Genomic DNA, 15,708 nt, shown 5'->3' on the forward strand with positions numbered 1-15,708 from the left:
TATATGTAAGTAGGAGAGAGAAAGTGGGAAAGGATACTCATTGATGTTGGAAATTTTGAAGGGAAAGGATGAGTAAAAGGATGGAAATAGTGGGAAGTGATGTGGAGGAAAGAGAAAGTGATGTGTCAAGTGTAGGAAAGGAGAGAGAAACCAGAAAAGGATATAAGTATCCTCAACACTAATGATGCTCTAAGGTCACTGGTTAGTGGTCACAAAGCGACTTACCGCAACCGCAAGATTTGACCACATTTTAACTAGACTTAATTTACATTCCTACCGGATTCTATAGCAAATTAGGGTAAAATCGCTTATAATGTTAGGGGTTTGCACGTGAATAATGAAGTTTGCGAGTAGATTAATTTTGCGAGATTATCAAATTCTTATATGTGGCTAGCCACACCATGTGGCCAACTATCATGAGAGCTACTTCGTTAATGTTATAGGGGTTACTTGATTTAGCATTATAGGAATTACCGGTCAGTAAAGAGTTACTCAATCGGTAATATACAAGTTATTTTGTCGGTGTTATAAGGATTAATTTGTTTTTTTCACAAGCGGCCACTGTAGCTAAGAGGCTTTCTGTTTTTTTTTTTTTTCATTACGAGAAGAACAAAATTGAGAGGGAAATTGGGAAGTCAAGACGTGAAGAGTAGCAGCAAAGTGGCAATGGCGATGACCTTACCAACGGCGTACCTCGCCATCGCATTCTTCCTCTCTCTCTTCTCCACTTCCAATGCTGTCACTGTTGATTCCACTGAGATCAACCATCCTCAATTTCAAAATCACCAAATTTGCTCAAATTCTGACACTAATTTGGAATGCGAAATCCAGGATATGAAGCTCAAAATTGCTCGATTAGGTATCTCTTCTCGATTTCTTCCTAATTTAACAATATTCATGATTGCTGATTATTACCTTTGTAATTTCGACTGTATTTGAGTGTTTTTGATTGGGATTAATCTGGAAATTTTCCGTACATTTGATTTGATTTGTGAGTAATTAAGTTCGATGATTGATGGAGCATAATATCATATTATTGAAAGTATTTTCATTATTAATTTCATTGATTTTGTAAATTGGCACAGTTCATCGCATTGTAATGTACAAGTACTTCGTAAATTGGCTTATAATTGAAAATTGATTCAAAATAGTGATATTTGAAGTTGCATTCATATTGTAGAATGATTTAATTTCTTGCAACAGAAGAAAGTTGTGAAACGACTAAGATTTTGAGTAGAAAGGAGAATAAGAATAGCTAAATTCTCTTGTAAATTGAAGTTTATGCTAATTTCTGATTAGTTTGCTTGAATATTGACATTTATCTGCAATTTTGTCGGTTTCAAAGCTGATTTCAGTCCAACTGAGCAATGATACTCCGTAAAAATTATAAAAGTATATAGTAGTTTTATATTATGATTCAAAGTTCTCTGTGTTTTTCATTTCCTGCAATTTTAGAAACGATTGATAATATTTTGCTAGATTGAAAAATAGATAACCCTGCTGATTGTCTTGATTCGAGGCTTTAACCAAAAATGGTGTGAAACGAATAATAAGGCTGCAATCTTCTGCAAATTCTGCTGATTTTGGCTTATCACTTTTCCTCAGCTTAAAGTTTGAAAAGATTAAATTCTGTTATACCTTTCTGTGTACTGACTAATTTTGTTTTTCTTATGTTTGTGGTCACTTTGTTCATTGGTATATGAATTAGGTCACTTTGTTCATTGGTATGTGAATTATTGCAAAATTTGGAAATGTTATCATTTGACGTTGTTTTAAGTTCTGATTTGCTTATCATTCCTTGCAGATGTTTTAATTCCTATAGATATTTGTTCTGAATGATATCTACTCATATATGTTGTGGATCAATATTGCTACAGAACATTTGACTGAGATGACTGGCCAAGAACTCGACAGTAAAAGCCTTCTTATTGGAAATTGTGAGATGAAAATTGAGGAGCTTAGCCGTACTATACAACACCTGGATTCTGATTTGTCCAACTTAAAGGTCAGCAGCTTCGTACCTTTTTCCATGATCTGGAAGTTGTCAGTTGTTATTCCCTTCATTCCAAAATAGATTGTTAGCCACTTAGCCAAAATCTTTTGATCCTAAATGTTTGTTACTCTACAACATTAATGCATCGTTACATGTTTTTTTACTTTTTTATTTTTTTAACATCAATAGAAGATTGTAGGTCATTTCATGATATCGATGTAATATTAGACACCACTTTATCATGCTAATGCAATTTTAACTAAATTGAACTGAATTCCTTACAAGTGTATGGGATTAGAGGTGTATATCATTTACACATCTGCATTGTTGAGTTTGCTTGACTATACAAATATACCTATGTTGTCTTTGCGAAATTAGGAGGAAAGTTGAAAAGAGGTGAGAAAGCCATGATATGCCAATGCAAATGTTTATAATGTGATAACGCTTGTATAAGTTTTTATGATTTTGTAATATGCTACATCAAGGCAGTGGCGATTCCAGGAATTTGTCATTATGGGTTCGGACTCTCGAAGTTCTCGAATATACCAGGTTTTTTTTTTTTTTTTGGACTAGAAATATAGTTTAGTTAACTGATGTTTATCCAAAAATATTATATACTACTCCCCCCGTCCCTAAATTACATTCCTCCTTTCTATTTTTGGTAAGTTTTTTTTAGTAAATCAACTCTCTTTTTCTGTTTTATATTTATGCTTTCTCACTCATCCTTACCTAATCTCACTCATAATCCTTGTGCCAAATTACAATGAATATGATTGGTTAAAAATTTTCAATTAGGAGCATGTGATTGGTCCTTTTTTTTGCAAAGGATTGATGACATGTCATGAGTAATAACTAATCTATCTTTGTACTTCCCATTGCATTATCTAATTATTGTTATTTGTCTTATTCTTTCCTCCTTAATTCCCGTGTAAATTTCCAAAGAGGAATGTAATTTAGGGACGGAGGGAGTACTTCCGTTTCATAATTTTTGCAAGTTTGGAGTATTATTTTTAAGATATAAAATATTTCAAAATTGCAAAAAATATATGAAACAGAGATAATATAATACTTGTACAAAATAAAAGTATGATGGTGTAAAATAATACATGTATAAATTCTTTGATTTTAATGAAAAGGAAAAAAGTAATCCTAAGTATACAATAGTAAAATAAAAATAAATATAATATAATACTTTTTTTAAAAGGAAAAAAATATAAAATAATACTTGTATTAACTAAAAGTATGATGGTATAAACAGTAAAATACTAAAATAGGCTATTGTGTTAGGGTTTGGCAAGGGGTTTGATCCCGCGTCCCCATCTAAGAGAATACTTTGCACGTGAATTCTTTGACCGCTGAACCACAGAAGGTATAAATGATATAAGAAGTTGCATTTTTTATTTAACTTAGAATTTTTTTTCCCCTCTAAATTACGAATTTTCCCCAAATCCAGTATGGGTTCAGCTGAACCCATACTGGAATCGCCACTGCATCAAGACTGCATGATTTATGACCTTACCCATGCCTAACCAAATTAAAGTGCCTGAAGTGATAGTTGTTCTAGAGACTTTCCAACTATGCTGAGGAGCTCATCAACACTGCAAAAAGCTTCTTGATATTTCAGTGATTGGATGGCATCTAATAATCAAGTTCAGGCGCATTTAAAATTAAAACAATCAGGGGATTGAAAACTAAGCATATTTTCATAACTGTTCTAGCTACAGCTTCAACAAATTAAAATGGAAGGATCAATATGCAGCTTAGCAGTGTCTTGTTGGATTAGTACTTGTATTTGTAACTTGTTTTCTCTGCCTTGGCTTGGTCATTTACATTGATTAGCTAGCCATGTCTTCTAGATTGCTCTTTTTTACTGAGCTTTTCAGCTATAGTCTTAGCTTTCTATGTTTTCATTGCTTGTTGGTTCTCATGGTTGACACCTTAGCTGTGAAAGAAATATTTCCACAAAATGGATTGCTTCCATCTGTGTTAAACCTTGGCTGTGGATGGCAAAAAAGTGACTTTTGTATGGAAGATGCTCCCCTACATTTTTGGAGTGACCGGTGTCATTCTTCTACTTCTAGAGTTTTCCTTCTAGAGAGGATGAATACATTTGATATTTATTTCCCTCAAGTTAATTCATATAAATCAAATCTCATCACTGTGAACGTAATTGTGTGCATATTTTGAAAGGTAATATTGACATTAGCACTTTAGGATTGAGCATTATATTTTAGTATATCGTAAATAGATATGGAAATTTTTAAATAGTTCAAAAGAGTAAACCTACCTACATCTTCAAGGAGACAACAAGGAAAACAAAAATTCTATTGTGTTTTTTTCATTTACACTGTCTTTAATGCAATCAAATTATCAAATACTATCTCAACCAGCCTTCTTTATTTCAGCAATGGATTGTCAATTTAGCCATGTCAACTATTTACTAGAGAATGTATATTAGTTATGCTAATAAAATCTGCAGTACATAAATGGATTCATTTTTATGCACATCCCAGTGTGTATTCTTGGTTGTTTTCTGCATACGTCATCCAAAGACCAAACAAGAACAACAAAAATGTTCCAACAAAAATCAAGATCCTGTTGCTCTGTAGATAAAGTGATTTTCTCTTGTAACAAATTGATGTATTTTTACCACTAACTCATTATGCAAGTGTTTTTGGATGTCGGTTATCTATTAATGAGGCTGGACAGTGGTTCAAGGGTCTCAGTTATCTTGTATGATTGATAGAGGCAGCAAAATCTTCATGCGAGCCAGGATTTCTGTACCCTCCAAAATTTGAATGTGAAAGTTGTTTGGATGTATAGACTATAGAGCCTTGGTAGCGAGAGAAAGACAAATTGCCGAGCGCATGAAACCTAATAGAGAATGTATTTTAGTCATGATAATAAAATCTACAGTACATAAAGTGGGTTCATTTTTATGCATATCCAAATGTGTATTCTTGGTTGTTTTCTGCATGTCATCCTTCATCGTTTGGTTGATATAAATGATCGCTTATGAGTGTTGACTATCTTTTTGGCATAAAACTTTGCTGAATAATTTTGACCTATGGAAGCCTTTTTTTGTTTGATCTTGTCTAATGTGATTGAATGTTTACTATCTCTTACTGTATTAATGATTAAATAAGCTGGAAGCATTGGTGTTCGGATCGCGGGATCGGTATAAAGTTTATCATCTTTACTCATCTTGTAAAATAATTTGCAGGATGCACCAGACTATGAGGAAATGATAAATTTGCTTGAAGAACAGGTATGCTAAAGTTTATTGGTTTGGTCCACTTTGGTGCCTTTTAAATTGGGTTTTCCTTTTTAATGATCAATTGAAACCATTGAAAGGGAATAAATACCACTATATTTATTCACTTGGGCATCCTTAGGTACGAGAATTGGAGGCTGTCGTTAGAAGAAATGACTTGAACATCAGTCAATTGAAAGTCAGGGTTAAGGATGACAAGAGATCAGTGGAATCGCTTGCTTCAAAAGTTGAATTGGTAAGGCATAAGCTAGAACAGAGTAAATTCATCAATACATGCAACTGAAATGTTCTCTGAGACTGTATAGTCACTTTTGGAAAAGTAAAAATTCCGCTTGTCACATTGACATGAAAAGTTCATCCTGAGTAAGGCATATGCAGGCTTTATAGAATGAAAGCAAAGTTAAGAAGAGAATTTAACGAACATTACTGCCCAAACTAGCAAGCAAGTCTTTTTGATTTTCAAATAATACGAAATGCTTAAAACACTAGAATTTTCTGCCTGCAAATTGCCGTACATTCCATGTGTGCCAACAGGATCTGATTTAATTTTAATTGTTTTTCTAGCATGCTGCCCATGCAAGATACTATACAGTTTGTTTGTGACCTTTAAGGTCCTGATTGATGGTATATTCCAAAATACTTGTCAGTATCCTAAAGTTACAATGCAACTGAGATGTCCTCCTCTTGTAAATTATGTATGGAGTATATAAACTAGGTATTACTACTTTCTTATAAGAGACATTCAGGCTGTAATATGCCTTTGTTGTTACTGATTAACCGTTGAAATTATTAAGCTATCATCGTACATTTCCTGGGTGACAACAGGTTTTTTTTTTTTTTTTTTTTTTTTTTTTTATAAACAGTATGCCGTATCAGCTATTTCATTCCTAGCCTCATCTAATGGGCTACTGTTTCACAGATGGCAAAAATCATCCCAGAACTCTGGTTTCATGTTCAGAAGCTTGAGCAGGCTCGCGAAGTCATAGAAGTATGTCTCACCTAGCTGAAGTCTATGCTTTCTGTTCACTATATCTTTTATGCTGCCTACTGAGTTTATAACTTTTTGGCAGAGAAGAACAGGGGAGCTACGATGGCACTTACGCAATGAAAGATGTTTATTCTTTAAGGTTGTAGCTATGCACGTGTTTAAACTTTTTGTTTGATTCTTTCTCCCCCCCCCCCCCCCCCCCCTCTCTCCCTCTTTTCTGTGAAATTTGTATATGTTAAATGTGTAGTGCTTAGTGATTTAAATGGCAGCTTCCCTTTGACTACTTCTGTATGTTTTACATTTCCTTAGTTAACCTTTCTGTGTCTCTTGCAGTTTATTAACAAATTGCCTGGTAGAAGATATCATGATATGCTAGTTGCCTACTCTTCAGAAGCAATAAACCTACTAAGAAGATCATATACTGCTATCAAAAAGTATCACCATCAGGTTTGTCATCTCTGAATTGAGTCCCCTTCTCTTTATCATTCACTCTGTGGCCCTTTTTTTTTTTTCCTTTTTCTTTTGGGGGTGGGGGTTGGGAAGGGTGGGGAGGAGATTTTTCAGAATTGCTTGTTGATGCTTTGGCTCGAGTGATTTTATTTGTTAAAATATGCCTTGATTTGTTTGCTCCTATAAATAAATTTAATCATCAATATAGTTGATGGAAATCAATTCGATCAATCAAAAATTACTTAGTTCAATCAAACAAAATTCATGAGAATAGCAGATCTTACATGGGAACTAGTTACATCGTGTGATCTCCAGGCTTATTTCCTGAGGTTTTAACCTAGCCTATTCCATGATTTTATTTCACTCAAGATCAATAAAACATCTTCTTGCTTGCCGGTGGACCTAGCTCACACATTTTTAGTGAAGCATGTTTGAGTTGTTCTTGTTTATGTTCCTTGCATCTGTGTAATAGACTGATATTCCTCATGCTAATAACAGTAAAATAAAGAGAAAGATTGTTTGGTAAATTAATTTGTAAAGAAGAAATAAGAAAGATGGAAGCTTTACTATTGGTTGATAATGCTGGAAGGGTTACAAAGGATAAGTTAATAGCTTAAGGATATTACTCTCAATAGTGATTTTGCTCATAACTCTCCAATGAGTGACTTGAGGTCACAACTCTCAACAAGTTTCAATCCAATTTCTGCCTACCTTCTTCTTTCTACCCTCCCTCTATTTATGCTAAGGTTACAAACTACTAACCTAATAATACTAGATTTACCAAATTGCCCATACTACATTTGATAACTACTAACATACTAAACTACCCATAATACCCTCCCTTAAGTCACTTCATTACTATCTGTTACAACAGCAATCCTTAACACATTGTTTGGATTGAGAGAATTGGAGGGAAAGGAAGAGAAGGGAATAGAAGGGATTCATCCCCCCCTTCTTTGGATACCTTTTGGTAGGAGGGAAAGGAAGGATCCATTTCCCTTCATCTTTCATAAAACAAATCCTTCCAATGCTGGAAAGATTTGGAGGGAAAATGTGACCTTACCTTCTCCCTCCCCTTCCATTCCTTCCCCTTCCTTCTTTTTCCCTCCCCCTCCCTTTCTCTTCTACTTTGTTATCAATCAAACCGTAGAGATAGACTACTTGTTTGTGAACTTGTTATGACTCAACTTACATAGCTTTTCCTTGCTACCATTAACAAACATCTCTTGTATATTTTCCCTAGAAAGATAATGCAAGGCAAGCCCTTAGTTACAAAACTCAAGTGGTGATTAGGATTTTTGGCTAGCAATTTCTTCACCGTAGGTACCTGCCTGCTGATAATGATTCATATTTAGCATTTTCAGAAAATTTATTCATATCAAGCCAAAGGGACATGGATTACCTAAAACATAGTACCCCTATTAAGCACAATTTATTTATGTGAAAATTACTAGATTTATTTTTTCTTTAGGACCTAAACCATGTGGCTTGGTGTTGGAAGTAGTATCTTACAATCTAGCATCCAACTTTCATCTTGAAATGAGGATTTGATTCTTATTGGATGTGGGAGTATTTTCCCAATCTTTTACTCCCCAGTTCCCACCTCATGACCTCAGATGTCGTCCTAGTTCCTACTTTATTTCTTAATTTTTGGTCATCTATTTCGATTTTCGAAGTACAGAGAATGAAATGCAAAACAAGTAAACTAGAAAAAGGTGTGACATAGCTCCAATCACTTTTCTAGTACTTATCAACATAGCTCCCTTGATTTTCTCTGACTACAGTAATTTGAACCCTCTGCTCTGCTATTTTATTTACCCTAGTCTGGCAGAAGCTATTTTAACAGTTTTTCATTACAAGTGAGACTAATCTCATCTATTCAGTTTCAGTGGTAGGTGAACTCACCACATGGACTTACTAGGACTTTTAAGTTCAATAGTCTCTTAAATATCAATGTCGGATTAGAGGCTTATCACTTACGAAGTATGTTATAGTCTGCTAAATCACTAAAGCTTTATAGCCTATCATTTGGCAAGGCATGATCAAAGAATTACTAGATTGGTTTTTATTGAGCTATACATCAAAGTATGTAACTTGATCTGGTTGAAGCTTACATCTCATAATAAGGCAATATGAGCTGGAGCTAATGTGATTTATGTCCAAAATTAAAATTATGCATGAAAAGCATGCTGTGTTTGACATTAGATTGAATAACTGAACTCTGATAGATTTCAGGCTTTCTTGTTGGGTTTAGGATACTAATGAATTCTGGTTTCTGATTTGAGGCTAGTTCTGTGCTTCTGTCACATATTATGTATAATGGTAATAAATTAGTAAAATCGATGTTGATGAGATTTGACCAAAAAATCAGATTCAGCTTATTGTTCTTTAATGGAGAAAAAATCACTATGCTTTTTCTCTTACTTGTTTATTTGGCAGTTGGTAGACAGTAGCCAGGTGCGCTTATAGCCTTAGTTTGATGTGCACCTGAACTGAGCATGCTTTCCTACTGCTTTCTTGACATTGAGCTTTTGTATACTATATTTCGTTGTGTGCTTGTTGCTAATAGATATGCTTATAGTTGCAAGGTTTTCTCAGACAAAAGATGGAGATAAATGATTTTACTGCTGTTTTTGCCAGTGAAGAGTTGGTGTTCTATCTGGTAAGTTAACTTACTTAACTATGGACCCTTAATAAACAAGTTGTCTCATAATTGAACTGATATTTTTGAGTTGGCTTATTCCAGGTGTCTGTTGTAGTTGTATTTCCTACCATTCTTTTTCTGAGATGGTTGTTATCAGTTTTTTTTTCTCTGGTAAGTTTATGATGAGCCTGGATTTTTACAATTCTTTGTCGTGATTGAGCTGAAGCAAATTTCGAGTTTGCTTATCGTAGGCATCTTCTGTGGCTGTTTTCCTGCTTACACTTGCCATGAGCGTGTTGTCGTTGGTGCCTTTTCTGGTAAGTCTAATGTGGATCTTCTTGTTTGTTGAATACTCTCTCGTAGTCATAATTAAGCTGGAAGCTGATCTTAAGTTGGATTTAATTCAGGTTTCTGCTCTAGCTGTTTTCTACCTCTTGTTTGCTTTGAGATGATTGTTGCCACACTGAAGATAACTAAGAACAATGCACATACAGAAGAACCCTAGAAGAAACGACAATTTTGGCGTTGATAATACGTAATTCAGGATTATAGGTTGTAGGCTAAATATATCATTACTGCTATACGCGAAATTTCAGTGTAACAATGTTAATGTGCAGACTATTACAGATTGTACAGTGTTTTGCAAAACATGTTCTCGTGATTATCATATTGCGGCGGTTGAATTCAGTCTGTCTCAGCGCATGGAACACAAGTAACATTACTAGGAGGAAGCCTTTTGCAAGCTTATTATATAAGAAAGCTGCAAAAAAAGAAAAATATGGATTATGTCAGTCTGTTAGGCTTGCCTTTTCACTTTTCTTCTTGTTTCAGGTATCATTCTTCTTACAGTTTCTTCAACCCTCCTGAGCTATTGAAGAAATCTAATTAATGAAATTTTACTTGGTCCTTCGGTGATCTATCCATGTTTTTAGTTCAAAATATGAAGTATTAATAAGCGTGCAAGTTTAGTAAACACTAGCTCAATATCAAGCTTATTAGAAGAATAGAAGACACATGTAAAAATAAGTAAAAATAAGCTTATTCAATTCAATCAAGTAAAAATAAGTATCTGATAAGTAAGGGTAAGAAATTTCAGACACAAGGACACTGTCCTAATTTAAATGTGGACACTAGTGAGAGGGAACGACATAAATGGAACATATTCCTAATTTTAGATAACTCTACTCGAATTGCAAGTATTATGTCGTAAAAATACTTTACACACATTTTAAGCTAACTTGATTGTTAATCTTGTTAAAATGTTATTTAAAGCCTATTTATAGCACATACTTCTTTTCGTTCCTTTTATTTCTATATTTTCTATGGTTTTGTGGTTAAAGATGATTGAAGCATCTAAATAAGCATTGAAGTGTAAAGTAAGGAATTCATGTCCTCGTCTGAGTGTCGAGTGTCCAACCCGGATACAAAATAGAGTCGAAATAGCGTACTTTGACATGACACAATGTGTAGCACGGCATACATATCAAGTAGGACGGGCCGGGCTCAGCTTATCCAACCATAAGACATACATGGTGGGCACGAGGCATAACCCAAAACCATCTTACACTGGAACAAAAAATTCAAACCAATCCTCTCACTCAATACTTTCATTTCTAGCTTTCTCCCAAAGCAACAAAAATGGAGGATACAACATGGGAGCAAAAATTCACAGCCCTAACACACATCTTAACAAACCCAACTACAAACCCATCACTCCACTCTCAATATTTCATTGCTAACCAAATCCCCTGTTATCTAAACTGGGATTTCCCACCTTTACTCTGCCCCAAATACCAAAACAACCCAACATTCAACTTAAAATGGAGTTTCTCTCTCTTCCTTAAAAGATTAAGGGCACCCCCAATTTCTTGGAGGTCAAAGTGCCCTTACAGTCAACCCCCACCTCTGATTTTGGGCAAAGGAGTTGAAGAAGCTAAATGGGATGATGAAAGTAAAAGATTGTTTTTCAGGAAAAGATTGTTTAGAAAGAAGCTCGTGAGTGAAGTTAATCCTTTGATTCCAATTTTGGTTCCTAATGTCTTGTTGGTTTGGGTCCTCTTTTGGGGTCCAATTCCTCTCGATGATCCTTGAAGGTGTTTGATAATGTTGGTTGATGAAACTTTTTTTTTTCCTTCTTTGTTTTTGTGTATGTGGTGGAGAAACTCTCTTGGTTGCGTTGATAATGTTGAGTTGTTGACAACTTGCACATTGCAAGTTTTATTAATATTGTCTTCTTTTATTAATATTGTCTTATTTAGAAATTTGCACAATTATATAATGTACTCCGTAACATATTGTTATACTCTTTTATCAAAAAAAAAAAAAAAAAAAAAAAAACATATTTGTTATACTCCTAATAATAATAATAATAATAATAATAATAATAATAATAATAATAATAATAGTTCTAGGTACATGATATTAAAAACATATTTGTAATACTCCGTATTTAAGAAATAAAAATAGAGATATAATAAAATGTCACTTCAACGTCTTTTGAAGTATTTATTTTCTGTTTATTTCATTTACTTTTTACATAATTTCAATCAATATAATTAAAATATACGAAGTATATAGTTTTAACTATATTAAAAATATATAGATTTAGGGTCAAACGAGAAGAATGAGAAGGATTTTTTGTGCATAATTTTGTACTAAATGTGCAAAAAAATATTTGGCTCAAATTTGATGTGCATATTTTTTTGAACAAATGTGCATATTTTTCGTTTTTTCAGAAAATTAAAATTTTTTATTAGGTTGAAACACAATTATGCACATTCAATATAAAAAAGGACATTTTGTGAGAAACTACCTAATAAAGCCTAAATTTTGTGAGAAACTACCTAATAAAAAAAATGTTGTAATAAACTACCTAATAAAAGATAAAATGTTGTAATATATATACTACCTTTGACCAAAATTCCACCGTTAACTTAATTTTAGGATGTTGATCCACTTAGAACACCCCCAAAACCACCGTTAGGGTTGGTTTTCAAGGTGGTAATGTTATTTTCGGGGTGGTTGGAGGATATTTTGAGTTGGTGAGGGTAGATTAGTGCTTCGGGATGGTGGTTTTTAGGGTTAGAGGTGGTGGCTTTGGGGTTGGAAGGTGCTTTAGATGTGGTGGAGACGATTTCAAGCAAGTTGTGTTAGTTTTGGGAATGAAAACGGTGGTTTTAGAGTGTTTTGAGGTCAATCAACGGTGAAAATTCGGTATAGATAGTATTTTACAACATTTTACCTTTTCTTAGGTAGTTTTTTACATCATTTTACCTTTATTAGGTAGTTTATTACAACATTTTTTTTTAATAGGTAGTTTCTCGCAAAATATTGGTTTTATTAGGTAGTTTTTGACAAAAAAACCCAAAAAAATGCACATTTAGTGTAAAATATATGTACATTTGTTCCTTCTCATCCTTCTCATTGGATCTCAACTATATATATATATATATATATATATATATATATATATATTAGAAAAAAAAAAAAAAAATTGTTGAATGCTAGATTATACTACCTTAAAATGAGAAGGATATATCTAATGTTTATAAATGAGACAAACATTTCAAATGGGAAGGAGCTTTATGTACTTTTATACTACTTCGTACCATATATACTACCTTCGTTTCATATTATTTGCAATGACTATGTCAAATCAAATCTCTTAATAGCTCCAAATAGGATTATTAAAAAAATTAATAGTAAAAAAATTTGTTTGATTTATTTGAACAAATTCCTAATTAATATTGTACAATCACATTGCATTGAACTCAATTTTTTTAAAAGTAGGTTAACGATGTTAAGATCCAAACTACAAATTAAAATATGCGGGTGTTCAGGCTCCTATTTGGTACTTGGCAAGTACTTAGGGCATGTTCTCATACGTTTATTATCAGTTCAGTTCGGCTCAGCTCAGCTCAATTCAGTTCAGTTCAGCTGAGTTCAGTCAATGAGAACAGGCCCTTAGTTGGTATAAGTTATTTTAACTGTTTGATTAGCTATATGACCGATTACATTAAATGATTTGACTAACTCCTTAAATCATCTATCTTATCAAATGCTAAAATAGCTTATAGCTCTTTCTAAAAAAAATTATTAAAAAAAAAAAAAAAAAAAACTAACTTAATAACATTAAAATAATAAATAAATACAACTATTACATAACAAAAAATGGTATGACTTTTTTGATTCATATGGTGAATTTTGTGATTGTCTTAAAATTGGAATCTTGATATAAGCATTAGTATAATTTATAATTTCTAGAAGAGAAGGATACACATGACACACATATATACTTGATTTAGATCATTTATTTAAAAATATATTATTACTAGTATATGGCCTGGATAGTGCCCAGAATTGCTACGCTGAATGTCATATCATAACTTATCGAAATAGTAATCAACGATTTATTAAATATATAAATCAACTAAGAATAACAAGTCATATAATGATTTCAAAGATATATATATATATATATTTATTTATTTATTTATTTATTTAATTTTTTTTTATAAGATGCCAAACAAATTATTATAGTTAATGATTTCAAAGATATTATTGTGAAGTACTCCTTCCGTCCCTTAATACAATGCCTCTTTTAAGCAATTATTCCTCACATAATAAAGAGAAAGAGGCATTGTATTAAAGGACGGAGGGAGTACTTAATTTTGAAATGGGTAGTTTTAGGTTGTTCTTTTATTTATTTATTTATTTATTTATTTTTTTTTTTTTGGCCAATAATAACACAACACGTGGCTTATGGGCCCACTTAACGGATTCCTAAACGGAATCAGTTAAGTGGTGGTAATACCAAATTTTTGGAAATTTATTTGGTGTTAAAATCCATTTTTTTATGGGGGTGTTAAAATCAATTGTTGCGTTTTTGTGAGGTGCTAAAATCTAAAATTTCCTAAAATTTACTACTCCGTTGGAGTGATTTTTGCTGTCTACAAGACTATTACGATCTAGGGGTGAGCATGGGACGGGTACCCGTACCGTTAGTACTAACAGTTTGGGTACCCGGTAACCAAAATCACTAAAAGTGATACCCATAATCGGAACCAATAAGTTCGGGTACCTGGATTTTGGGTACCCGAATTTTCGGATCGGTTATCGGGTCCCCAATAAGATATCCAATAATGATAATTAAACTTAATTATGTAGTTATTATGATAGAATTTACAACTAATTAAAAAAATACCATATGATCTTGACCATATTATTAATAATGTTACTAATCATTGATATTATAAAGTGATTATGAAGTAAAGTAAAATTTTAGATTAATGTTAATAGATTTAAGTAGGGAAAAAAAGCAAAAAGAATGCTTATCGGATCGGATCGGGTAACCGTTAATTTTAAAATGATACCCATAACCATACCCGATAACAATTTATCGGAACGGATACCCGAACCGTTATAGTTATCGGATCGGGTACCCTAATTTTCGGAACGGATTTTCGGGTAGTTTTGCTCAGCCCTATACGATCAATGAAGAAGTGAAAATCCTAGCTTTTATTTCTTTCCTTCTTGTTATAGGTCACCTCTTTATAATTACATGAATGTTGGGCCATTGTATATTTGTATAGTTTTCTTATTATAAGTTATAAACACACACCAAACGACCCAAGCCCAATAGTCTCCACTCTTTTTTCTTCACTAAACAACCCAACTCATTTTCCTCTTAGCCCATTATACCTCATTAGTTATTTATAAGGATGTACAAAATCCCTAAACAATTGAACCGAATATGCAGCCAACTTAACCAAACTACTAGAGTACTAGGATTAGGAACGATTTTTTTAATATTAAGAGATATCTTGTACATTACAATTATGTCTGATTTAGTAAAGATATTAAGAGATAGAGATATCATGCATCTCTTGGTATCTTGGCCATTGTGACATACTTCATCCGTTTCTATTTAGTTGACACGTTAAATTTAGGCACATATATTAAGAAGAGGAGAGAGAGTGAGAGAGAATGAAAAAGCAAATGGGGTAGCCTGTAAATACAAGGTAAAAAATTTACCCCAAAGGAAAACGTGTCAATTAAAAAAAAACTTCCTAAAAAAGAATACATGTCAACTAAAAAGAAATGGAGGTAGTATATGTTAATATTGTGAGAATACCTATGATATTACTCTTTTTTTTTTTTTTTGGTGTTTAGAGAGACGCAAGTATAGGTGATGAGAATTGATCCTAAAATCACCTAGAATCGGGAGGAGAGCTCTAACCACTTGAGCTACTCCTCACTCTTTGATATTACTCTTTATAATCGTAAATGTGTACTTTGTATCTTAATAATATTATATAATCTTATTTACTTCTTCCTTTTTTATTTAATTGACACGTTTA

The 15,708-nt window shown here is 33.0% G+C and overlaps 2 protein-coding genes across 2 annotated transcripts; both read left to right on the forward strand.

Annotated features, from left to right (window-relative positions):
- The first annotated feature begins 590 nt into the window (after nt 1-590).
- On the forward strand, nt 591-10,036 carry LOC145635195 (uncharacterized). Its single transcript, XM_081686479.1, has 11 exons — nt 591-859; nt 1,878-2,005; nt 5,217-5,261; nt 5,389-5,502; nt 6,187-6,255; nt 6,338-6,394; nt 6,589-6,702; nt 9,287-9,367; nt 9,452-9,520; nt 9,601-9,666; nt 9,757-10,036. Exons 1-11 carry the CDS (start codon nt 667-669, stop codon nt 9,799-9,801), a joined length of 981 nt encoding a protein of 326 aa, XP_081542605.1. The 5' UTR covers nt 591-666; the 3' UTR covers nt 9,802-10,036.
- A 951-nt stretch (nt 10,037-10,987) lies between these two features.
- Nucleotides 10,988-11,440, forward strand: LOC145637203 (uncharacterized). Its single transcript, XM_081688680.1, has one exon. It carries the CDS (start codon nt 10,988-10,990, stop codon nt 11,438-11,440), a length of 453 nt encoding a protein of 150 aa, XP_081544806.1.
- Nucleotides 11,441-15,708: the final 4,268 nt, after the last annotated feature.

This window comes from Chenopodium album, chromosome 6, assembly GCF_948465745.1.
Source record: "Chenopodium album chromosome 6, dcCheAlbu1.1, whole genome shotgun sequence".
In the NCBI taxonomy this organism is placed as follows: domain Eukaryota; kingdom Viridiplantae; phylum Streptophyta; class Magnoliopsida; order Caryophyllales; family Amaranthaceae; genus Chenopodium; species Chenopodium album.

Bases quoted from the DNA above. Each gene is read 5' to 3' on its own strand.
- LOC145635195 (XM_081686479.1), top strand. From the start codon at position 667: ATGGCGATGACCTTACCAACGGCGTACCTCGCCATCGCATTCTTCCTC. The intron at 860-1,877 runs GTATCTCTTCTC...ATATTGCTACAG, and splicing joins GCTCAAAATTGCTCGATTAG to AACATTTGACTGAGATGACT. The intron at 9,368-9,451 runs GTAAGTTAACTT...GGCTTATTCCAG, and splicing joins AAGAGTTGGTGTTCTATCTG to GTGTCTGTTGTAGTTGTATT.
- LOC145637203 (XM_081688680.1), top strand. From the start codon at position 10,988: ATGGAGGATACAACATGGGAGCAAAAATTCACAGCCCTAACACACATC.